This window comes from Rhinatrema bivittatum, chromosome 2, assembly GCF_901001135.1.
Source record: "Rhinatrema bivittatum chromosome 2, aRhiBiv1.1, whole genome shotgun sequence".
Classification (NCBI taxonomy): Eukaryota; Metazoa; Chordata; class Amphibia; order Gymnophiona; family Rhinatrematidae; genus Rhinatrema; species Rhinatrema bivittatum.
Window position 1 is genome coordinate 811,987,766 of NC_042616.1, and position 25,039 is coordinate 812,012,804.

Sequence of the window (25,039 nt, forward strand, 5' to 3'; positions counted from 1 at the left end):
TTCCAAGTCAATTGTTCCTGTTTCCAAGTCAAGTGTATTCCTGTTACCAAGTCAAGTGTATTCCTGTTTCAGCCAGCCCATGCCCAGATGCGCTCGCCCGTCAGCGGCATGGACCATGGACAGACCTGGGGTTGTCCAGGTTGTATTGCTGCACAGGGGCTCACGCTCTTGAGTGCCCATCCGCGCTCACAATAATGATACATTCATGTGGGCGTATTTAGGTCCAGGTGTACAAGCAATTTTAACCTCTAGTGGGATAGCTGAGAGAAGAAAATCATCTTTCTCGAGGCTGAAGAGGCTCTGTAAGAATTATTTTGGGAAATTTTAGGACTTAAAATGATTGGGGGAAAGCTTAAATAGTGGTGTATATTCTTTAGTGTTTGTGCTTCTGATATAAAAAGCAAGCCAAACTGGTTAATAAAATCAGTCAGATTTTCATCTAAAACAACCCTTATCAAGAGTAATTATTCCCTTGCAGGTCACTACCAGATTAATAGTGAATATATCAATAACCTTAAAGGACACTAGTTTACACATTCCTACTCCCTTAGCAACTTAAAACTTAACAAATCAAGAAAGATGAAGGAAGCAATCCAGCAGCAAGAGGGGAGGGCCTTCCAATCTTCTACATCAAATGTCACATGTATGATTTTTTACCTGTTAGTGATATCTGGAGGCTAGAGTGGCAGACCTGGAGGAGTCAAGGCAGACAGAGAGGTATATAGCGGAGACCTTCAGGGACACAGTAGCCAAGTCCCAACTCCAGTCTGGCAGCCCTGGTGCTTAGACCATTAGATGATCGAGGGGTTAAAGGGGCTCTTAGGGAAGATAAGGCCATCGCGCAAAGGCTTCAGGTTTTACTGAGGAGGTTGTTGGGGAGATACCAGTTCTGGAGATGGTTTTCAAGGGTGGTGATTCGGATGAAGTGAACCAAATCATGGTGAACCTGGAAGATTGACAGACTGAAGAGTAGCAAATCATCTGGACTGGATAGTATATACCCCAAGATTCTGAAATAACTCAAAAAATAAATTTCAGGTTTATTAATAAAAATGTATAACCTATCATTAAAATCGTCCATTGTACCTGAGGACTGGAGGGTGGCCAGTGTAAGTCCAATATTTAAAAGGGCTCCAGGGGTGATCCGGGAAACTATTGACCAGTGAGCCTAAATTCAATGCGGGAAAAATTAGTGAAAACTATTCTAAAGAACAAAATCACTGAACAGATAGATAGACTTGGTTTAATGGGACACAGCCAGCATGGATTTACCCAAGGGAAGTCTTGCCTCACAATAAGCATGTTGATAAAGGTGAATCAGCAGATGTGGTGTATTTGGATTTTTCAGAAGGCATCTGATAAAGTCCCTCAGGAGAGATTTCTAAGAAAACTAAAAAGTCTCCCCCCCCCCATGGAATCTCCCCTGTTATAAGTTCTCTATAACACCTAATAGATCCACACCTTTTGGTTGGTAGGGATGTGTTGGCAGATGGTGACTGAGAATGTCATGGTGGTGGCATTGGGGTGGAGTGTGGTGTGCTGTGTATGCGTTCATGAGTGAGGTGTGTGGGTGTGTGTACGGGATAGAGATGTATGAGTGGATGGAACGTGAGGGGTGTGAATGGGTGAGGTACGTGTGTGTGTGTGTGAGGTGGGCAGGTAGACATGTGAGTGGGAAATGAGTGTGAAGGGAGTGCGAATGAGGTGTGAGCGAGTAAATATATTGCATGAACATGTTACGGAATGTGTGCACATGCACGAGTGAGTGTGCATGAGGGAGGTGAGTTAATGGGTGGGGTGTGTTAGTGGATGGAGTGTGAGTGAGGGGTGTGAATGGGTGGTCTGTGTGAGGTGGGCAGGTAGATGTGTGAATGGGAAGCAAGTGTGTTGGGGGTTGAGTTAAGTGTGTGTGAGTGTGTGTATTTCATGAGCAAGTTAGTGGAATGTGTGCATGAGGGAGGTGTGATAGTGGATGGGGTGTGAGGTAGGGTGTGGGCAGAATAGAGGTGTGTGGAGTGTGAGTGAGGGGTGTGAATGGTAAGTGTGTGAGGTGGAAAGGTAGATGTGGGAGTGAGTATGTAGAGAGTATGAGGTGTGAGTGTGTTTTGCATGAGTTAGTGCAATGTGGGCACATGCATGAGTGAGTATGTGGGCATAAGAGAGGTGTGAATGTGGGTGGGGTACAAGTGGGTCGGGTTTGTGTGAGATAGAGGTATGTGAGTGGATGGAATGTGAGTGAGGGGTGTGAATGGGCGGGGTGTGTGTGTGTGTGAGGTGGACAGGTAGATGTGTAAGTAGGAAGCAAATGTGTAGGGGTGTGAGATGTATGTGAGTGGGTGTGTATTACATGAGCGTGTTAGTGGAATGTGTGCATGAGGGAGGTATGAGGGTGGGTGGGGTGTTTACAGGATAGAGGTATGTGAGTGGATGGAGTGTGAGTGAGGAGTGTGAATGGATGGAGTATGTGTGAGGTGGACAGGTAGAAGTGTGAGTGGGAGCACATGTGTCAGGGCTGTGAGATGTAAGGTGTGCGAGTGAATGTCTATTGCATGAGCATGTTAGTGGAATGTGTGCACATGCATGAATGTGTGTATGTGTGCATGAGTTAGGTCTGAGTGAGTGAAGTGTGTGCGGAATAGAGGTGTGTGAGTGGATGGAGTGTGAGTGAAGGGTGTGAATGGGTGGGGTTTGTGTGTGTGTGTATGAGGTGGGCAGGTAAATGTGTGAGTGGGAAGTGAGTGTAGGGGTGTGAGGTGTGTGAGTGAGTGTGAATTGCATGAGAGTGTTGGTGGAATATGTGCAAATACAAGAGTGAGTGTATAAGAGGGTGGAGTATGGGTAGGATATGTGTATGCATGAAGAAAGGCGGCATGTGAATGGGTGGGGTGTATGTATGTTGGAGGTTTGTGAGCATGTGTAAGGGAGATGTATGAGTGGGTGAAATGTCTGTGTGCATGAGGAAATATGTGGGGTGTGTGTTGGTGAATGGGGTCTGTGAGTGGGTGGCACGAGTTCTTGGTATGTGTGTGTCTGAGTGAGGGAGGTCCTACTCCCTCCCTTTGTACGCTCCACTCCCCCACATTCCATGGTTCCCTACTGTCATCTCTTCCCTTTCACCTTTCTCTCCCTCCCAACTCTTGTCCCCTTGCCTCCCCTACATTTCTCTCCACTCTTCTGCTCTCATTCCCCTGCCACTCAAGCTGTCCTTCCCAGTTCCCATCTCATTCCCCTGAAGCTCCTGGTCTTCCTCAGCTGGCGGGTCCTGGGCTTCTTGTCAGCCACGCTGCTCCTTGTCGCTGGAACAGGCTCCTGACGTCCGTTGCTGCCTTTCTGCTTATGGGCACGAGCGCCGCTGGGGTCAGTGGTCTCTTCCTCTGCTGCCAGGGCCTGGGCTCCTCGCCAGCAGCGCTGCACGCATCCCCCAGGTGGCCGTGTGGTGAGCTGCTTGGGACTTGTACTGTCGCCGTAGGCAGGGCCCTTGCCTTTGATGCTCCTCTTGTGGCCCTCATGAGCAGAACACTACTGACTGACAAACGTGAGGAGCGGAAACAGCTGCCTTCATATTCTATCGGAGTGAATGAGGTGCATCCTCAGGGCGAGAGGATAACGTTGTCTGGAGAGCAGGTCCCAGCTGCTCTCCTTCCAGGTGGCCTCGTTCCTCCAAAGCAGCAGAAGAGGTACCAGAGTGGAGTTAGAACTGCTCTGCCAGGCCCCTGAAGGTCTCCTCTATATACGTGTCTGTCTGTCTGTCTCAGCTCCTTGCCCCGCCTGGGCTGGAAGAAGGTAGAGGCGTGCTTGTGTCAGCCCTCCTGTCGGCTGCTGCAGAGGAGGAAAGTTGCAGCAGAGGGCTGGCAGCATCAGATTAATGGAGGGGGGGGAGGGGAGGGGAAGGAGAAGAGTGCTGGGGTCAGGAAGGAAAGGGAGAATGGTGATCAATATGGATACAGTGGCCCCTGTAATGCCCTGGGCTAACTCGTTTTGGCAAGGGGCAATGGAGATTGAAATGGTGAGGGGAGGTGCCATTCGGTACGGTCCCTCCCTCTGAGGGAGCTGGGATGCTCGTCTCCCTCTGTGGGTTTTATAAGGAGCTCTCTCCCGAGAGCTCTGGGGGCAGTGGAGTTGATTTATGGAGCTATAGGAGGTGTTTGGGGCCTTTTGCCTGTTTTGGATTTTTGAGGCCTCCTCGTTAGGAATCGGCCCTGCCTATCCATTCCCTGGTGGGTAGGGACTGCATCCCGGGTTGTTTTGGGTTTTCACAGAGTCTTTTCTTTGTAAGAAGCCTGGCGAGACCCCTGAGTGCTGCCTGGAGGGAGGGCACGGGGAATCCTCTCCCCAGGAGACCCAGGCTAGGGAAGATCTGTCCCTCTGTCACCTCAGTGACCCCAAAGTCAGGACCTTCTGGTGTTTTGTTCAAGATCTGGGAGGAAGGATTCGCTGCCCCTCTAACTCCCATTGCAAGGAGCATCCAGAGCTGCCTGTTCCAGAGGGGATCCCTTCCATCGGGGATTCCAGATCAAGAACATTGAAAAATCAAGAAAACATTGGGGAAAAAAACCTGAGTAATATCAGATTGAGATCAATGAGGACACTCATCTGGGGAAGAGAGAGAGGATTTGGAGGGGTTTATCCTGCCCAGACAAGGGTACTCTACTCACCCGGGAGCTTCACTTAGCCAAGCCCTGGAGGGTGGGCGTTTCCCCTGCCCTGGTAACTGAGACACATGCACAGATAGAGGAAAAGGGCTGCAAGAGAACTAAAGATCATCTGTGGGCTGGGAACTGTATTTTTATTGTGCTGAGTGTCATCAGTAAAGTTTTTATTTTTGGACACTAAACCAAAAGGCTCTAGTGTTGTTACTGCCACTACAGCACGCACAGTGCGACAAAGAAGTACACCTCTTGTCAGGGAAAAGAAAGTCACCCCCGTCACTCTGGGCCCTGAAGGATGAGCCTTCCCCCCACTAATAAAGATTCCTGACCCTTGGGAAAGAGAGATTGTGTAATAGAGCGAGGCGGAGTGATCCAGCCCCAAAGAGACTATTAAATTCTTTTATGGCCCCATTGGTGTGCAACCAACACCTGGCGGTGGGGGTTACATGGGAAAAAGTAAAACCAGGCCCACTTAAGTGGTTAAAGCACGCCTCTGCTCCAGGTTTGCCCTGCTAGCCTCGGATGCATGCATCCGACCTCTCCCCGGTGGACAGATGATTTGTGCATATGGCACTTGGTGTCCCCTTCCCACTGCTGGCTGTACTATTTTTTTAAAAAATGAGTTATTAAAGGGAGAGAAGAATGCATAACAATTTTTAAGAGAACATTTTTTGAGATGATCTGCCTTGGGGCCAAATCTGTGTACCAAGTTGTAAAGGGAATACACATGCAAATGCAGGGGTCTGCAGGCACTTTTCAAAGGAAAAGCATGCACTTTCTTTCACTTTGGAAGCTGGTGCTGTGCCTACTGATTGAATGTTGGCCGCCTTCCCCCCCACCCCCCCCAAAAAGATTTTGTACTGCCAATTCACCCAGGTAAGAGCTGAGAACCCAGCAGGGCTCCCTAAGTGGTCTGCTGCCCCCCTCGGAATAAGAACACCTCATCCATTCAAGAACTACTAGAGTTTATCACAGATCTGACGCTTAGATTCTCCATACTAGTGATCGTAGGCAACTGTAACCTACGTACCGAAAACCCGACATCGCACACGGCTGACTTCCTCACCACCATGACGATCCTCGTTCTCACCCAGGTTGTTATATCCTCCTACACACAAGAAGGGACACATATTAGACCTGATCCTCCACATGGGGGTGGAAAATCCAGAATATCACACAGATGACATTAAGATAATGACACTCTCGTGGACCGATCATTCGCTAAGTTCTTTCTATGCAGTGACTTTAAACAAGCAGACAGGGCAAGGCCCCTGAAAGTGATCGGGAACAAGAAATCCCAGACCCTTGAAAATCTTTTAAATGCCCTTGACACCCCCCATCTCCCGCTCCCCCACTGCCCCATAGCAGACCAAGTATAGATATGGAATGAAAACCTCAAAAGAAAACTGCCCGACGCCCTCTGCACACTTGGGTAACTCCCAAGAACTTCAAGCTCTGAATCGACAAGAACAAAAGACTTGAAAAGGAAATGGCGCAAAGCACTCCCCAGGGAGGACAAACTGCAATGCAAATTATCACAACGCCATACCAACGGCCAAAACAAAAAGACTTCTCACACTGCATCGAACATGCCCCAACGCCCAATCAAGAAACTATTTGAAGTGGTACATGGCCTGCTACAACCCCTACCTCAATCGAGTCACATCTCTAAATCTAAACAAAGGTATTTATTTAAAATTTCAAAAAACGTTTTAAACCATCTTCCCAATCTCAAAAACTCAAGGTAATGGGCACCATAAAATCTCATTACCAAGAATACAAACAATTTGCCTATTTCCTTGAGAAGAAAATCAAGAGCCTCCACCAGCATTATCGAGACATATCCCTCATGGAAACAAAAGATAAGCTTGATCCCACCAAAGCATCTTTCACCCCCATCAGTGAAGAAAGTTTCGAAAAGAGCCTGGCTGCCATGCGCCCAACAACCTACTCCCTTGATCTGTGCCCACCCAAGTTACTGAGCGCGGCGGCCTCAATACCTGGGCATCCAAAATTGTAAAGTCCACATTCTCTGAGAGTATGCTGCCTGCAGCTCTAAAACAAAGCAGTAGTGTGGTCAGTAATAATAAGGGCACCCTGGATCCAGACAAACCTGAAAATTACTAGCCAGTGGCTAGTATCCCATGGCTGGGGAAACTAGTAGAGCCCTATGAGATGAACTCCTGAGATAGCACTATAGAAGCCAGGCAGGGGTGCTCTACTGCTACTGGACTTCTCAACAGCTTTTGACACTGTGGATTACATCATCATGATATCACGACTAGCAGAGGCCAGCCTAAGTGACAGGGTCCTAACCTAGGTCACTCCTTTCTGTCTGACAGGCAACAATCTGTACATTTCATCAACACCTCATCAGCACCCTGGATCTTTATCTCTAGGGTGTCCCCCCCCCCCCCCCCCCCCCCCCCGGTGATACCTCAGACCACCTGCCCAGCTGATCTCTACCTTCCATATAAAGGCCTATATGTATGCTGATGAAGTCCAGCTTGCACTATCAATGGACCCAAACACATCAACAGCCATATACAGTATCCGAGATTGGACTGAAAACAACAAATCATCTGAATCCCAACAAAACAGGGATTTTCTCAATACATAAGGAAGTCAATATTCAAAGCGAATATTCAATGCTATTCAGTCAGATAAGCAGGACTTATGCGGCTACGTAGAGGCTGCTGAATATGTGCCCACGTTCAACGGCTGCTGCTGCTTATCCATACAAGTCCCTTATATGGGTAAAATGTATGCACAAAAAAAGTGGGCATGCATTGGGCAGATCGGGGGGGGAGTGAGTTAGATGTATAACTTATATTCCTAAGTACTGATATTCGGAGTTAGGCATATAAGTGTACATCTAAGTTTAGAAGCCCCATAGCCGGGTGGACTTATCCGGCGAAGTGCGCACATATGCACGTATATTCCAGCAGCTTCACCGTGCCACTGAATATACATCGTAACTTAGTTGGATAAGTTATATCCGGCTAAGTTATTTAAATGGCCAGCTTTGAATATTGACCTCAACATGCACAGATAAGTCAATACTTGGAAACTCCCATTTGAAACCTATGAATTTCCGCTAAAAACCCAGGCAGAGAGCCTTGGAGGTTTGAAAAGACCCAGAACTCACCACGCCACCAGGTAACAGCGAGGAGCTGCCACTTTCAGTTCCGTACCTGATGAACACGGCGTCCACTCATCCAAAGGACAAATCCATTCACGGCGGTTCATGCCACAGTAAGCGCGCGGCTGGATTGCCGCAACACACGGTGCAAGGGTCTGAGAGATCGGGGCCCTCCACAAACTCCGCTACATGACTGACAGAAAGACGCAGAGCGTGCGAGCACATCGCTCCTGTCCTACACGGATTACCAGCCCCCCTGCAGAACCCAATCCAAAATCCTGACATTGATTTTCAACGCTCCACAGACCACTAAGATCCTGACTAGGAGACCCCATCAACAAAAGAAATCAAAAGAACAGATTTAGCTGGATGTGTAGCACTTTTTGAATTATCTTGCTATCTGACTTAGCTGGATAAGTACTACTCGTTTTTTGTTTTTTGTTTTTTACTTCTCTGGCTATCGTACATGCCTGGATAAGTCCGAAAACTGCAACTTATCCGGATAAGTGCCGCTAATTATCCAGATAAGTCCGAACTTGCGCGGCTCGCATTTTCTACACTTGGGGGCACGTTTGCGCACATATGCACTCGATTTCATAACCTGCGCGGATCATTTGCCCGCAGCTTATAGAATACAGTAGCACGTTTAGGTGCGCCCAGATACATGCGCGCTTGGGCCCCTCCGAGAGAAGGGCAGACCCCTGGAATCCTGATGGGCCGGGCTCGGGGGTCTCTCCCCCTTTGCGACCAGCCTGCAGCAGAGGCTGGAGATCCTTTGCAGACTTTGAGATTTTTGATGAAGGCTATTGGAATTCATCCGCTCTGAGAAGATCGATTTATAACCAGGGGCCTGGTCATCTTCCCAGCCCTTGTTTCATGCTGCCCTCCAAGAAGAAGGAATTCTAGCGCCGGATGCTGATTCAGTTGGGAGAAGAGTAGCTGGGGGATTTACCATGGACAAAGAGACTTTTGCTTTTACGATTATTTGATTTTTTTTCTGATGTGGCTCCAGATTTTTTTCCCTACCGGCCCGGATTCTTATTTTCAGACTTTTAGTAAATTTTCAGACTCCCTGGCGATTTACTACCCGACACCCCAGTGGGCACCCTCCCCACCCGCGAATACCACTGACCAGTGATCCTGAAGAATGGGGGATGAGTGTGAGTTTTATGACTGTGTCCGTAACTGCGCCGGGGCTCCAGAAGGCTATCTCCCCCCCCCCCCTGCCCCCCGATGAACCCCGGTGTCTCCAGGGGCCCTTGCAAGGCACGTATGAGAAAAGGAGAGATCTGAGACATGGAAGAGCAGCCTGGGGAACTGTGAGACACCCCCCCCCCCCCCCCCCCCACAAATTCACTACACCTATGAACTTTCACTAAAAACCCAGGCAGAGAGCCTTGGAGGTTTGAAAAGACCCAGAACTCACCACGCCACCAGGTAACAGGGAGGAGCTGCCACTTTCAGTTCCGTACCTGATGAACACAGCGTCCACTCATCCAAAGGACAAATCCATTCACGGCGGTTCATGCCACAGTAAGCGCACGGCTGGATTGCCACAACACACGGTGCAAGGGTCTGAGAGATCGGGGCCCCTCCACAAACTCCGCTACATGACTGACAGAAAGACGCAGAGCGTGCGAGCACATCGCTCCTGTCCTACACTGATTACCAGCCCCCCTGCAGAACCCAATCCAAAATCCTGACATTGATTTTCAACGCTCTAAGAGGAGACGGGCCTACTTAGGTGAGAGAGAGAGAGAGAGAGGCCGTGTTTATCCGAGCCCTCCGGACCACCAAGATCCTCCTTAGCAGCCTCCATCCACACAGGAAATCAGAAGAACAGGTATCCACAATCGATCTTTCTCGGGAACAGCACCTGAGGTGTGGAACGCGCTCCCACAACAGCTCTGCCAAATCCCTGACTGCTCCCACTTCAAGAAGCAGGTAAGGGCCTGGCCTTTTATCAATTCAAAGCTCACCACTTCCCCCAGCCTGGAAAGCTGCCGTACTGACTACAAGATGCAGCCTGATCACGCCTGCCACACGCCGTCGCGAGCCAAGCTGCGACTTACAGCATTCACTGTGAATGCATTTTTTAATCAGTCACTAGCACTCTGCTGGGATGCTGCTCAAGCTGACTCAGCATCCTGATTTCTTTAGAGTTTGGGCCTTAATATGCATCGTAAGACTGTTAAGCTGCTAATCATGCTGCTATTTCAACATGTTGTACCGAAATTGTGCGGCTGCTCTAATATTCTGCACCCCGCTCTGGCTGAATTTTCTTATTCAGAAAGGAGATAATAATACCAATTATTTAATTATTTAAGTATTTAATAGCACAAGGTTCAATTTTCAAGGGTTTAGGAGTCTAACTTTGGGACTTAGGCATCTAGATTGGCTTATTTGAAAATTGACTGGGGCTGAACCCCCATATTTCAGATGCCTAACACGTGGGCAGCCCCAGGGAACAGGGTTCAGCTTAGGGAAGTAAGTTAGGCACCTAGCACTGATTTCAACACTAGGTAGATATTGAGAAGTCAGCCGGCTAAATAACTTAAGCTGAGTAACACTTATCCGTCTAAGATATAAGGATATTCAGCGGCATAGCCTTGCCACTGAATATCCACATTGAAACGTGACTTAGCCGGATAAGTGTTATGAACTAAGTCCCAATATCGCTACTTAGCTGGATAAGGAGTGCCATGCCAATTCACCCACTGCCCACCCACCTTTTATGCAGCAAGCTAGATAGCCAGAGAAGTGACTTATCCGGCTATCTGGCGGCCACTAGATAGCTGGATAAGTCCTACTTATTCAGCTGTCTGTTGTCTGAATGCCAGACCCTAGGTGCCTAACTTTGCCAGCCAAATCTAGGTGTTGCCATAGTTGGTCTAGATTTAACCAACTGGAACTCCCCAACCTTCTCTCTCCCACAGCTGAGTTCAAAACGAGACGTGCCAGAGGACCACACCTGGATCCAACGTTCATCTCCCTGCACCCACCCCCATTCCCCCCCCCAATCCTCTTTCCAATCCCAAGATGCGCCCCCAAAACTCCCTGAAGCCGAGCCAGGAGGAGATAAACACAGATCATCCTTCCGTCTCCGCTTCCGGGGGTTTTGAAGGGGATTGGCGAGGGGGTGAGGGGTGGCTCTTGGCTCCCAGTTTTTAAATTCGGTTCTGGCGAGGGCTGTGGGAGCTGCTGGCCCCACGCTTTTCACTCAGGTCAGGGGAGTGGTGGTGGTGGTGGTAGGGGGGAGGGGGAAGAGATGCAGTGGGCTGTTGGCCCCTCATGTTTCATTCAATTTGGGTTAAGTAGGAGAGGACTGAACTGACCGGCTACTGATTTTCAACGTTAGCTGGATAAGTATAAGCACCCCAAAGTTGAATGCCCTAATTCTAGGCAGCGAAGAGGTCAATATTCAGATATAGCGGCCATGCCACTGAATACACCCGGATAAGTTTAAATTCTTTCTTTTATCTGGCTAGATTTAGGCCAGACAGTGACTTATCCGGCAGATAAGGGGCTGAATATGCCAAAACTTGCCATTTAGATGGATAACTTTGAATGATCCCTCTAAATGGCTTTTGAATAGTGACCTCTGAGTTGTAATCATTTAGATTTAGGTCTCAAGATGAGATTCTGCTGTACAGCATGAAGGAGAGAGGCCGAGTGGGATGGCTCAATGTCAAGTTTATGAAGCATGAAGGGATGAGACTGCACAGGATGGATCCCTGATGTGAACAGCTGAGGGTAGACTGATGGAAAATAAAATTACTAAGGTATCAGTGGCCCCTTCCGCTCTTTCCCTTCTACCTGGTATTGTCTGGGCTTGGATCTCAACCTCTGTGACCCACAGCTAAGTCTGGAATCCGACGGTGGCACGTTGAGATCCGGCCACCACGGTCTAGCATAACCTTTCTCCTCTGGAGGAGTCCAGATACCATTTTCGCTCTTATCTATTATTTGATAGGTCAAACCCAAGTCAGGGTTCTCCGGACTAACCCGTTTTGAGGGCCTTTGGCTGGGGGAAATATAGTTCATCGCCGATTCCTGTAACCGCTGGACATGAATGGATTTGTTCTCAAGGTGCTTCGTGGAAATCTGCGACGATATCCTGTGCAGTGGAGCAAAGGTTTCCTTGTTTTCTTCTTCCAGGGCAATGCTCGAGGTGGACATTTGCAAGGAACTCTTGCCCAGGCCCTGAATGATACTCTGGCTGGCTGCGTAGATTGAGTTATGGCTATTTTTGTATGCTTCCAGAATGTCAGGAAGTCCATACATGCCGAGGTTGTGGTGTGTCTCCCGGGACATCACGTCTTGCAGTAGGTGGGGTGGGGACAGCAGCTTCCCCTTCCCCTTGTATGCGGAGTCACATGGGATTTGTCTCCTCGAGCTGTAGTTGTCGTCAGCTCGGAAGCTGCTCTCCTGAAAAGAAATCTGATACTGGCTCTTGCACCCCACATCTGTCTCCTTGGTTACATGGCTGATCATATCTTTCTGATTGTAGAACTCTTCCCTAACTCTTTTCTCAATCTGTAGACCCATAGCTTTCACACATGCCCGTTTTGCTATATCATCTCTCTCTTTGTCAGTCAGAGGCTTGCAGTGGTCAAATTGTGTCTCAAATTGACCTATCATGAACTGGACATGATTGCTTTGATCCATATACTCGCGGACTTTGTCCAGCGAGCTGGTTTTTATTGGAAGTTTTGAGGGTCTGGTTGATTGATGTTTCTGAGCTGAGGAGGAGCAAGGCCCTGTCCTTTTCCCTCTATTCGTGATTGCAGCATTTTGGCGGATGCTCGAAGGTACTCTCACAATGTTCGCTCGTCTAGAGAATTCGTTTGCACTCAAAAAGTAATTCAGTTTTTCGGCCGCATTGATTTCAAACACTGAGGACCTGTCTATGGTTGACCTTAAAACCATGGTGTGAGCAGCTATGTCAATCGTGGAGAGGAGACTGTCATCTATGGGGTCAGCTTCTTTTCCTGAGCTCTCTTCATAACAGAGTTCCTTGGCCTCTTCCTTATCTGCCAGATTCGTTCTGATGCTCTGGTAGAATGGGCCCTCGGAAAGTTCCGTTTCTTTCACCTGCTGCCATACGATGGAAGGTCCATAAACTGCGCATCTTTGGGTGAGTTTAGACAGCTCTGTTGGGGAACAAGATAAAACAGTTATATTAGGATGTAGGAAGCTCTGCCAGTGTGCACAGCTTAATCACGCTAAACAGGCTTCAGTGGGTCACCATGCATGCGCCTAGTAGGGTCATTAGTGCACAAGTGCCACCAATGAAAGAGGCTGTGGTCCAGGGCACTTAAGGGCTCTTTGAACTACATCTGAGCAGGGAAGCCACAGAGACTGGGAGGAGGGTTTGCAAGCTCCTGGCCTTTCACACAGCCACCCCATGAGAGGCAGAGAGCTCATAAGCTCCTTCCTTCTTTCCCACCTTTGGAAATTTCCAAGTGTTAGTTGCTCCCCTCCAGTCTGCAGGCTTCCTGTGAGGGAGGAGAAACAGGAGCAGAGAAGTTCTGCTTTCATTTGCTCTGTTCTGTTCACGCCAGGTTCACCCCCCTCCCATTTTGTTCCCTGAAGGACCAGGGGGTGAAGGCCTGGATTATGGAGCAGAGTAGCTCTTTTCTCATCTGCTCTGCTCTGACCACGCCAAACTCACTTCTTCCCCTTTTGTTCTCTGCAGAACAGGAGGGGAGGGGCTGAATTACAGAGCAGAGTGACTCCGCTCTGTCCTGGGGGGTGGTGGTGGGGGGGGGGGGGGGGAGGGGGACAGAAGTAACAGCAGGGGGGGGGGAGGGGGACAGAAGTAACAGCAGCAAAATATGTTGTATCTTGTCACCAGGCCACAAATTTGATCTGACCAGGAACAATATGTTCCCGCACCAGAACTTGGGAACTGCCCTGCCAGCGTCCTCTTTGTAATTGTATCTTACTGTTATTATCATTGATTTTGTAATTTTTTTTTCTCTTTTTGCTTTAACCACACAATGTATGGCTTTGACCACACGTTTAAAAACTGCCATGCTGATAAAGTTATATAAATCATCCGCTCCATCCTCAGTCTGGCACTCTCTGTTCACCTCCCTTCCCTGAGACAGATGGGGCTGGGGCAGAAAGCAGAGGGATGCTCTCTGCGGAGTGAGAAGTTTAGTGAGGGGGGAGAGCCCTGGGCTCATGGAGGAGAGGGAATGCTGGAGTTGGGCTGGGGATTAGGGGTGGAGTGCAGGCATTATCACTGGGGTGGAGAGCCTGTGGGGGAGAGAGAGAGAGAGTGTGTGTGTGGGAGAGAGAGAGAGAGAGAGTGTGTGTTTGTGGGAGAGAGAGAGAGAGTGTGTGTGGGAGAGAGAGAGAGAGAGTGTGTGTGTGTGTGTGGGAGAGAGAGAGAGAGAGAGTGTGTGTGTGTGTGTGTGGGAGAGAGAGAGAGAGAGAGAGAGTGTGTGTGTGTGTGGGGGAGAGAGAGAGAGTGTGTGTGTGTGTGTGTGTGTGGGAGAGAGAGAGAGAGTGTGTGTGTGTGCGCACGTGGTGGATTGAGGAATCTCAGTGCGATCGCAGGTGAAAAGTTCCCAGACGGTCTCCTGTTGTTGGAAGTTTGGGGGCGCTGGCTGACAGCTGAAAAGGGGGGAGCCCATTGCCACGTGTAGTGCACGGGAGCTCCAGAGCCTGCCAGCCGACGTCACCGCTACCGAACAGAGCTGCCCACGGAGAGATGAGAGGGCCCTCTGCAGACCCGGGAACCACCGTGGTAGGAGAGCTCGGGACTTAGGGAGAATTAAAGATAGGGCAGTTGGGAGGGGGAGAGGCCGGGAGAGAGCAGGTCAGAGGGGAGAGAGTCCCTGTCCCAAAGAGTTTATGATGTGATACGATAGGCAAAGCGCGAGGGGAAGCAGAGCTATTGGATGTATGAGGTACTCTACAATGGTGATGAGCATACAGATACAAAAAGTCCCCGCTATAAAGAACTTACACCCTAAAAAGCTGAGCGGAGCATGAGAGGAGAGGAAGAGAGACAGCCAAAGTCTAGGGCCGGAAGTGTGGCAGATACAGACTAGGACCGACCAACTAAGGGGTCACAAGAGACAGGCAGGTGAAAGATAGGCTGTTTGCACACTTTTTAATTCTAGGAAACATTTCATCAGAGAAAGTGTGGGGGATACATGGAAAGGCCTCCTGGAAGAGGTGGTGAAGGCAAGAACAGTGATGGAACTGAAAAGGGCATGGGATAAGCACAGCGGATCCCTGGTGGCTAGAGATAAAGAATCAGGGTAACCCGTGGAAACATTAGGAGTACTGTTTCTGCATGGGGGTAACCTGCACGGAGCGGCAGTTACTACCCTTAACAGAAGGCATGGGGGTAACCTGCACAGAGCGGCAGTTACTACCCTTAACAGAAGGCATGGGGGTAACCTGCATGGAGCGGCAGTTACTACCCTTAACAGAAGGCATGGGGGTAACCTGCATGGAGCGGCAGTTACTACCCTTAACAGAAGGCATGGGGGTAACCTGCATGGAGCGGCAGTTACTACCCTTAACAGAAGGCATGGGGGTAACCTGCATGGAGCGGCAGTTACTACCCTTAACAGAAGGCATAGAGGGTAACCTGCATGGAGCGGCAGTTACTATCCTTAACAGAAGGCATGGGGGTAACCTGCACGGAGCGGCAGTTACTATCCTTAACAGAAGGCATGGGGGTAACCTGCACGGAGCGGCAGTTACTACCCTTAACAGAAGGCATGGGGGTAACCTGCACGGAGCGGCAGTTACTACCCTTAACAGAAGGCATGGGGGTAACCTGCACGGAGCGGCAGTTACTACCCTTAACAGAAGGCATGAGGGTAACCTGCACGGAGCGGCAGTTACTACCCTTAACAGAAGGCATGGGGGTAACCTGCACGGAGCGGCAGTTACTACCCTTAACAGAAGGCATGGGGGTAACCTGCACGGAGCGGCAGTTACTACCCTTAACAGAAGGAATGGAGGTAACCTGCATGGAGCGGCAGTTACTACCCTTAACAGAAACATGGGGGTAACCTGCACGGAGCGGCAGTTACTATCCTTAACAGAAGGCATGGGGGTAACCTGCATGGAGCGGCAGTTACTACCCTTAACAGAAGGCATGGGGTAACCTGCATGGAGCGGCAGTTACTGCCCTTAACAGAAGGCATGGGGGTAACCTGCATGGAGCGGCAGTTACTGCCCTTAACAGAAGGCATGGGGGTAACCTGCATGGAGCGGCAGTTACTACCCTTAACAGAAGGCATGGGGGTAACCTGCATGGAGCGGCAGTTACTACCCTTAACAGAAGGCATGGGGGTAACCTGCACGGAGCAGCAGTTACTACCCTTAACAGAAGGCATGGGGGTACCCTGCATGGAGCGGCAGTTACTACCCTTAACAGAAGGCATGGGGGTAACCTGCAGGGAGCGGCAGTTACTACCCTTAACAGAAGGCATAGGGGTAACCTGCACGGAGCGGCAGTTACTGCCCTTAACAGAAGGCATGGGTGTGACCTGCATGGAGCAGCAGTTACTACCCTTAACATAAGGCATAGGGGGTAACCTGCACGGAGCAGCAGTTACTACCCTTAACAGAAGGCATGGGGGTAACCTGCATAGAGCAGCAGTTACTACCCTAAACATAAGGCATAGGGGGTAACCTGCACGGAGCAGCAGTTACTACCCTTAACAGAAGGCATGGGGGTAACCTGCATAGAGCAGCAGTTACTACCCTAAACATAAGGCATAGGGGGTAACCTGCACGGAGCAGCAGTTACTACCCTTAACAGAAGGCATGGGGGTAACCTGCATAGAGCAGCAGTTACTACCCTAAACATAAGGCATGGGGTAACCTGCACAAAGCGGCAGTTACTACCCTAAACAGAAGGCATGGGGGTAACCTGCATGGAGCGGCAGTTACTACCCTTAACATAAGGCATAGGGGGTAACCTGCATGGAGCGGCAGTTAATACCCTAAACAGAAGGCATGGGGTAACCTGCACAAAGCGGCAGTTACTACCCTAAACAGAAGGCATGGGGGTAACCTGCATGGAGCAGCAGTTATTGCCCTTAACAGAAGGCATGGGGGTAACCTGCACAGAGCAGCTGTTACTACCCTTAACAGTGTTACGGTCCCGGGCCATGCCCAGGTCCCTCCACCTACCTCGGGGGCGGCCCGGGCCGTTTCAGGGGCTCCTCGGGCCTGCAGGCCCTTCAGCGCGTCTCTCCCTCCTCGGGAGAGATGCCGACGGTCCGGTGCGGCTGGCCCCGCCCCCTGACGCGCACGCGGGGAGGAGCTCCATTTAAAGGGGCCAGTGCGGGGAAACCTCAGCCCTGCACTAGGTGACATCAGACGCCCTCAGGGTATAAGTACCCTGCACCTAGGTCACTCCAGTGCCTTGCAACGAGGTTCCTCTGCCCCAGAGTGTCTAGTTGTTACTTGTCCTGAGTTCTGACTCCGTCTCCCGATTCCTGGCTTCCGACTCGGCTTCGTTCCTGGACCTCATCCTTGGGCTTCGTCGCTCTTTGGGTACCTGGTGCTCTCTGGCCCCGAAGATTCGCCTAAGTCCCAGCGGCCCCCACTTGCTCCTCCTGGAGGGGTTCCGGCTTCCAGGGTGAATCTCCAAAAGTCCCAGCGGCTGGACTCCTACGGGCTCTTCCCCGGGGGAGTACCGGTCTCCAAGGTGAAGACTTGTCGGTCACCAGGGCCCAACCTCGTCCGTCCTCTCTGCCGCCGCCTAGTCCTTGGTCGCATAGGACTTCACCTTGTCCCAGGCCCGAGGCCTTCCCTGAGTCGTCCGAGCCGCCTCCTGGTTGGGACGCTTGCTGTGGTCCTCCACAGCGCACCATCCACTGTCCCAACCAGCCCAAGGGTCCACAACCGTAACAAACAGAAGGCATGGGGGTAACCTGCATGGAGCAGCAGTTACTACCCTTAACAGAAGGCATGGGGGTAACCTGCACGGAGCGGCAGTTACTACCCTTAACAGAAGGCATGGGGGTAACCTGCATGGAGCTGCAGTTACTACCCTTAACAGAAGGCATGGGGGTAACCTGCACGGAGCACCAGTTACTACCCTTAACAGAAGGCATGGGGGTAACCTGCACGGAGCACCAGTTACTACCCTTAACAGAAGGCATGGGGGTAACCTGCACGGAGCAGCAGTTACTGCCCTTAACAGAAGGCATAGGGGTAACCTGCACGGAGCACCAGTTACTACCCTTAACAGAAGGCATGGGGGTAACCTGCATGGAGCGGCAGTTACTACCCTTAACAGAAGGCATGGGGGTAACCTGCACGGAGCACCAGTTACTACCCTTAACAGAAGGCATGGGGGTAACCTGCATGGAGCACCAGTTACTACCCTTAACAGAAGGCATAGGGGTAACCTGCAGGGAGCAGCAGTTACTACCCTTAACAGAAGGCATGGGGGTAACCTGCACGGAGCGGCAGTTACTACCCTTAACAGAAGGCATGGGGTAACCTGCACGGAGCAGCAGTTACTACCCTTAACAGAAGGCATGGGGGTAACCTGCACGGAGCGGCAGTTACTACCCTTAACAGAAGGCATGGGGGTAACCTGCATGGAGCTGCAGTTACTACCCTTAACAGAAGGCATGGGGGTAACCTGCACGGAGCACCAGTTACTACCCTTAACAGAAGGCATAGGGGTAACCTGCACGGAGCACCAGTTACTACCCTTAACAGAAGGCATGGGGGGTAACCTGCATGGAGCGGCAGTTACTACCCTTAACAGAAGGCATGGGGGTAACCTGCACGGAGCAGCAGTTACTACCCTTAACAGAAGGCATGGGGGTAACCTGCATGGAGCACCAGTTACTACCCTTAACAGAAGGCATAGGGGTAACCTGCACGGAGCAGCAGTTACTACCCTTAACAGAAGGCATGGGGGTAACCTGCATGGAGCGGCAGTTACTACCCTTAACAGAAGGCATGGGGGTAACCTGCATAGAGCAGCAGTTACTACCCTTAACAGAAGGCATGGGGGTAACCTGCATGGAGCGCAGTACTACCTTTAACAGAAGGTATGGGGGTAACCTGCACGGAGCGGCAGTTACTACCCTTAACAGAAGGCATGGAGGTAACCTGCACGGAGCGGCAGTTACTACCCTTAACAGAAGGTATGGGGGTAACCTGCACGGAGCGGGCAGTTACTACCCCTAACAGAAGGCATGGGGTAGGTAACCTGCACGGGAGCGGCAGTTACTGCCCTTAACAGAAGGCATGGGGGTATACCTGCATGGAGCGGACAGTTACTGCCTTAACAGAAGGCATGGGGGTAACCGCATGGAGCGGCAGTTACTGCCCCTTAACAGAAGGCATGGAGGTAACCTGCACGGGAGTGGCAGTTACTACCCTTAACAGAAGGCATGGGGGGTAACCTGCACGGAGCGGCAGTACTGCCCTTAACAGAGAGGCATGGGGGTAACATGCCACGGAGCAGCAGTTACTACCTTAACAGAAGGCATGGAGGTAAACCTGCACGGAGCGGCAGTTACTACCCTTAACAGAAGGCATGGGGTAACCTGCATGGAGCGGCAGTTACTACCCTTACAGAAGGCATGGGGTAACCTGCATGGAGCGGCAGTTACTACCTCTTAACAGAAGGCATGGGGGTAACCTGCATGGAGCGAGCAGTTACTACCCTTAACAGAAGGCATGATGGTAACCTGCATGGAGCAGCAGTTACTACCCTTACAGAAGGCATGGGGGTAACCTGCATGGAAGCAGTAGTTACTAGCCCTTACAAACAAAGGCATTGGGGATAACCTGCACTGGGACGGCAGTTCCTACCTTTAACAGAAGGCATGGGGTAAGCCTGCATGGAGCGGCAGTTACTAACCTTAACAGAAGGCATGGGGGAACCTGCACGGAGCAGCAGTTACTACCCTTAACAGAAGGCATGGGGGAATAACCTGCACGGAACGGCAGTCACTACCCTTAACAGAAGGCATGGGGGTAACCTGCACGGAGCAGCAGTCACTACCCTTAACAGAAGGCATGGGGTAACCTGTACTGAGCGGCAGTTACTACCCTTAACAGAAGGCATGGGGTAACCTGTACTGAGCGGCAGTCACTACCCTTAACAGAAGGCATGGGGTAACCTGTACTGAGCGGCAGTTACAATCTTATACACCTTGCTGGGCAGAGTGGATGGACCATTAAGGTCTATCTATCTGCTGTTATTTATTATGTTCCTATTTTAGTTCAGTGACAGCCTGATTTTAGCTTTAAGAACTGACACCAAATGAGTAGCAGAGCTTTCCTTATGTTAAATCTATGTCCTATGTTATTTAGCAAATGTATCTTTTCAAATGACTTTCTTTTGCCATTTTGGGCCTGGAAGAGTTTTTGTCTAAATACCCTGGAAATGTTGATTCTCTTCCCAACTCTGCCCTGCCTACCCCCCTGAAATTCACAATCCAGACTTGGACTTCTTGAACAAGGTCGCCCACTCCTCAAAGATCTTCAGGACCCAGGCTCCTCTGAATTGCTTCCCCCCTTCCTTGCCATCACCGTCCAAATGGTTGCCCGCTCGTCCCTGCTTCACATCATCCTTCCGCCTGCATGCGGACAGAGCAGGAAGTGGACGGGGAGCTGGCGTGAATTTGACAGTATTGGGCAAGGCAGCTCTCCTGCCCATAGAGGAGCATGGGGGGGGGGGGGGGGGGCAGGTTATGGGGACCTTTGGGGGGCTCGGTAAGCTTCCATGAGCTCTGGGCTTCCTTATTATTGTGCTGGGGGAGCAGCAGGACTGTTGGGGTTGTTGTTATGACGTGAAGGCAATTCGGTGCTTCCCAGCCTTCTCCAGCCCAAGGCACACTTACATGAGCAAAACTGTTGTGTGGCATCCCAGCCTCCAGGGAGCAGGCAGTGCAGATATGGAGGAGACTCATATGGCCCTAAGAAGAGCTAGGGAAGCACTGAACACCTCCCCCCCCCACCCCAGACACACATTCTCTCTTTGAAAGCAAAGGGAGAGGGGGACAGAGAGCCACATGAACCCATCACACTGGACCAGCTCTCTCTACATACAAGTGCAGGAGATGGGAGAAGTCAGTGTGATGCGGGCAGCTGGCTAGGTCAGTCTTCTTGGCTGCCGCGTGTGGCTGCCAGAGCTCCTCCACTGCTCCCAGCACTGCGAATGAGCCACATCCAGTGCTCAGTGCATGCTCTCCCTGTCTCGTTCAACCTGGGTGGGGTAAGAGAGGCTGGAAGGAGGTGCTGTGCGCACGGGGCTCCCAGAACCAAGCATGCCCTCCATTAATGACAACACTCCAGCTCATGCTGGGCTCGGGAAGAAGAGGCATGACTGATTATACATCATCTCAGAACGGAGCTCCTGCCCGTTTAAGAGCCACTGCTGGTGCCTCTTGTTGCTGTGAGGTGCTGAGAGCAGAACTCGGGTGCTGGTCTGGGTCCGAGCGGCAGACGGCACACGTGATGAGGTCTGAATGCACCCCTCTGCCGTGGCACACTGGTCTAGATGGTCAGAGAGGTGAGACGGGACCGGCATGCTAGCCTTTTCCCTCCCGCTTCTCTACCCTGCAGCAGATGACAGGGAGCAGAGCAAGTTGTTTTCCTCTATTGCCCACTCCCCCCCATCATACAGGGAACATGAGGTGAGGTGGGTACAGCTGGAATGGACAAGAGGTCAGTTTTCATCTGCATATTTCTGATTATAATATGTGGTCAATTTTTTCAGTATTCGGTGAAGATTTTGTTGTGCTCTATGTGTCGACCAGGTCCTAAATTCTGGTCCCTTTGCCACTTACTAGTAGTGTGTCCTTAAACATTAAGGACCTGATTTTAAAAAAGCATTTACACATTTAAAATTAGGTTTTACACTTGTAAATGCACTTTACTCGAATACACGGCTTTTGAAAATTGCTACGATAGTAAGTTACATTTACGCTCGTAACTCTTTGAAAATGACCTCCAATGTGGTCACAAGGTGTTTGTCAATTATCAAAATAGAAATCTTCTATAAATCAACGAAATTAACTTAACCTAAGTGACTATTATACAATGTTGAGGTGCTTTAGTTCCAAGGCAAACCATCTGGAGGCTCAGAGCTTGCCTAATCTCTCTGACCTGGTCAAGGAGGTGCCTCAAAGCAGAGCTAGAGTCTCCAGCAAATCTTCCCTACTCCTGCAGACAATTCCATTAATGACAACACTCCAGCTCATGCTGGGCTCGGGAAGAAGAGGCATGACTGATTATACATCATCTCAGAACGGAGCTCCTGCCCGTTTAAGAGCCACTGCTGGTGCCTCTTGTTGCTGTGAGGTGCTGAGAGCAGAACTCGGGTGCTGGTCTGGGTCCGAGCGGCAGACGGCACACGTGATGAGGTCTGAATGCACCCCTCTGCCGTGGCACACTGGTCTAGATGGTCAGAGAGGTGAGACGGGACCGGCATGCTAGCCTTTTCCCTCCCGCTTCTCTACCCTGCAGCAGATGACAGGGAGCAGAGCAAGTTGTTTTCCTCTATTGCCCACTCCCCCCCATCATACAGGGAACATGAGGTGAGGTGGGTACAGCTGGAATGGACAAGAGGTCAGTTTTCATCTGCATATTTCTGATTATAATATGTGGTCAATTTTTTCAGTATTCGGTGAAGATTTTGTTGTGCTCTATGTGTCGACCAGGTCCTAAATTCTGGTCCCTTTGCCACTTACTAGTAGTGTGTCCTTAAACATTAAGGACCTGATTTTAAAAAAGCATTTACACATTTAAAATTAGGTTTACACTTGTAAATGCACTTTACTCGAATACACGGCTTTTGAAAATTGCTACGATAGTAAGTTACATTTACGCTCGTAACTCTTTGAAAATGACCTCCAATGTGGTCACAAGGTGTTTGTCAATTATCAAAATAGAAATCTTCTATAAATCAACGAAATTAACTTAACCTAAGTGACTATTATACAATGTTGAGGTGCTTTAGTTCCAAGGCAAACCATCTGGAGGCTCAGAGCTTGCCTAATCTCTCTGACCTGGTCAAGGAGGTGCCTCAAAGCAGAGCTAGAGTCTCCAGCAAATCTTCCCTACTCCTGCAGACAATTCAAAAACCAAGACATAAAGGGATCACTGTGGCTTCTAGTAGGTTACGACCTGTGACATTAGGACATCCCCCACACACACTCCAATACCCATTCAAATTCTTTTCCTGCATTTGGAACTGACAATATTGCAGATATGGAAACTAAAATGATATAAAAAATAAAAAATGACACCTAATGTACACCCAAACTCCCAAATACTAGAAAACATCAAACAGAAAACTCCTTCTGCTAGGGGACTTTGTCATCAGAGGCACTAATTTGGGAACCCATTTTGTGGGACACACAATAGTTACATGTCTTCCAGGATCTCCAGCTGGCAAAAATGCAAACCAGATTGTCAGTGCAATCAAAGAAGAAAGTAAAGACTCTGAAGTTGATGTTGTCATCCATCTGGAAACCAATGACCTTGCGAGAAACAGCATCCAAGCAGTATAGAGAGATTTCCAGACCCTGGGGAAGCAGATTGGGCACATGACATAAGAACATAAGAAAATGCCATACTGGGTCAGACCAAGGGTCCATCAAGCCCAGCATCCTGTTTCCAACAGTGGCCAATCCAGGCCATAAGAACCTGGCAAGTACCCAAAAACTAAGTCTATTCCATGTAACCATTGCTAATGGCAGTGGCTATTCTCTAAGTGAACTTAATAGCAGGTAATGGACTTCTCCTCCAAGAACTTATCCAATCCTTTTTTAAACACAGCTATACTAACTGCACTAATCACATCCTCTGGCAACAAATTCCAGAGTTTAATTGTGCGTTGAGTAAAAAAGAACTTTCTCTGATTAGTTTTAAATGTGCCCCATGCTAACTTCATGGAGTGCCCCCTAGTCTTTCTACTATCCGAAAGAGTAAATAACCGATTCACATCTACCCGTTCTAGACCTCTCATGATTTTAAACACCTCTATCATATCCCCCCTCAGTCGTCTCTTCTCCAAGCTGAAGAGTCCTAAATTCTTTAATCTTTCCTCATAGGGGAGTTGTTCCATTCCCCTTATCATTTTGGTAGCCCTTCTCTGTACCTTCTCCATCGCAATTATATCTTTTTTGAGATGCGGCGACCAGAATTGTACACAATATTCAAGGTGCAGTCTCACCATGGAGCGATACAGAGGCATTATGACATTTTCAGTTTTATTCATAAGAACATAAGAACATAAGAAAATGCCATACTGGGTCAGACCAAGGGTCCATCAAGCCCAGCATCCTGTTTCCAACAGTGGCCAATCCAGGCCATAAGAACCTGGCAAGTACCCAAAAACTAAGTCTATTCCATGTAACCATTGCTAATGGCAGTGGCTATTCTCTAAGTGAACTTAATAGCAGGTAATGGACTTCTCCTCCAAGAACTTATCCAATCCTTTTTTAAACACAGCTATACTAACTGCACGAACCACATTCTCTGGCAACAAATTCCAGAGTTAATTGTGCGTTGAGTAAAAAAGAACTTTCTCCGATTAGTTTTAAATGTGCCCCATGCTAACTTCATGGAGTGTCCCCTAGTCCTTCTACTATCCGAAAGAGTAAATAACCGATTCACATCTACCCGTTCTAGACCTCTCATGATTTTAAACACCTCTATCATATCCCCCCTCAGTCATCTCTTCTCCAAGCTGAAAAGTCCTAACCTCTTTAGTCTTTCCTCATAGGGGAGTTGTTCCATTCCCCTTATCATTTTGGTAGCCCTTCTCTGTACCTTCTCCATCGCAATTATATCTTTTTTGAGATGCGGCGACCAGAATTGTACACAGTATTCAAGGTGCGGTCTCACCATGGAGCGATACAGAGGCATTATGACATTTTCCGTTTTATTCACCATTCCTTTTCTAATAATTCCCAACATTCTGTTTGCTTTTTTGACTGCCGCAGCACACTGAACCGACGATTTCAATGTGTTATCCACTATGACACCTAGATCTCTTTCTTGGGTTGTAGCACCTAATATGGAACCCAACATCGTGTAATTATAGCATGGGTTATTTATCCCTATATGCATCACCTTGCACTTATCCACATTAAATTTCATCTGCCATTTGGATGCCCAATTTTCCAGTCTCACAAGGTCTTCCTGCAATTTATCACAATCTGCTTGTGATTTAACTACTCTGCACAATTTTGTGTCATCTGCAAATTTGATTATCTCACTTGTC

The 25,039-nt window shown here is 49.5% G+C and overlaps 1 protein-coding gene across 3 annotated transcripts in view; it reads right to left on the reverse strand.

The window, feature by feature from the left end:
- LOC115086299 overlaps positions 1-25,039 on the reverse strand; it is a 71,450-nt gene that overhangs the window by 14,743 nt on the left and 31,668 nt on the right. For 2 of the 3 annotated variants that reach the window (XM_029592731.1, XM_029592730.1), the window contains exons 2-3: positions 11,797-12,944; positions 5,680-5,757 (exon numbers count right to left, since the gene is read on the reverse strand). In XM_029592731.1, coding sequence (XP_029448591.1) covers positions 5,680-5,757; positions 11,797-12,944 — 1,226 coding nt within the window. The remainder of the gene's footprint in view (positions 1-5,679; positions 5,758-11,796; positions 12,945-25,039) is intronic. The other variant, XM_029592732.1, reaches the window with a different exon arrangement.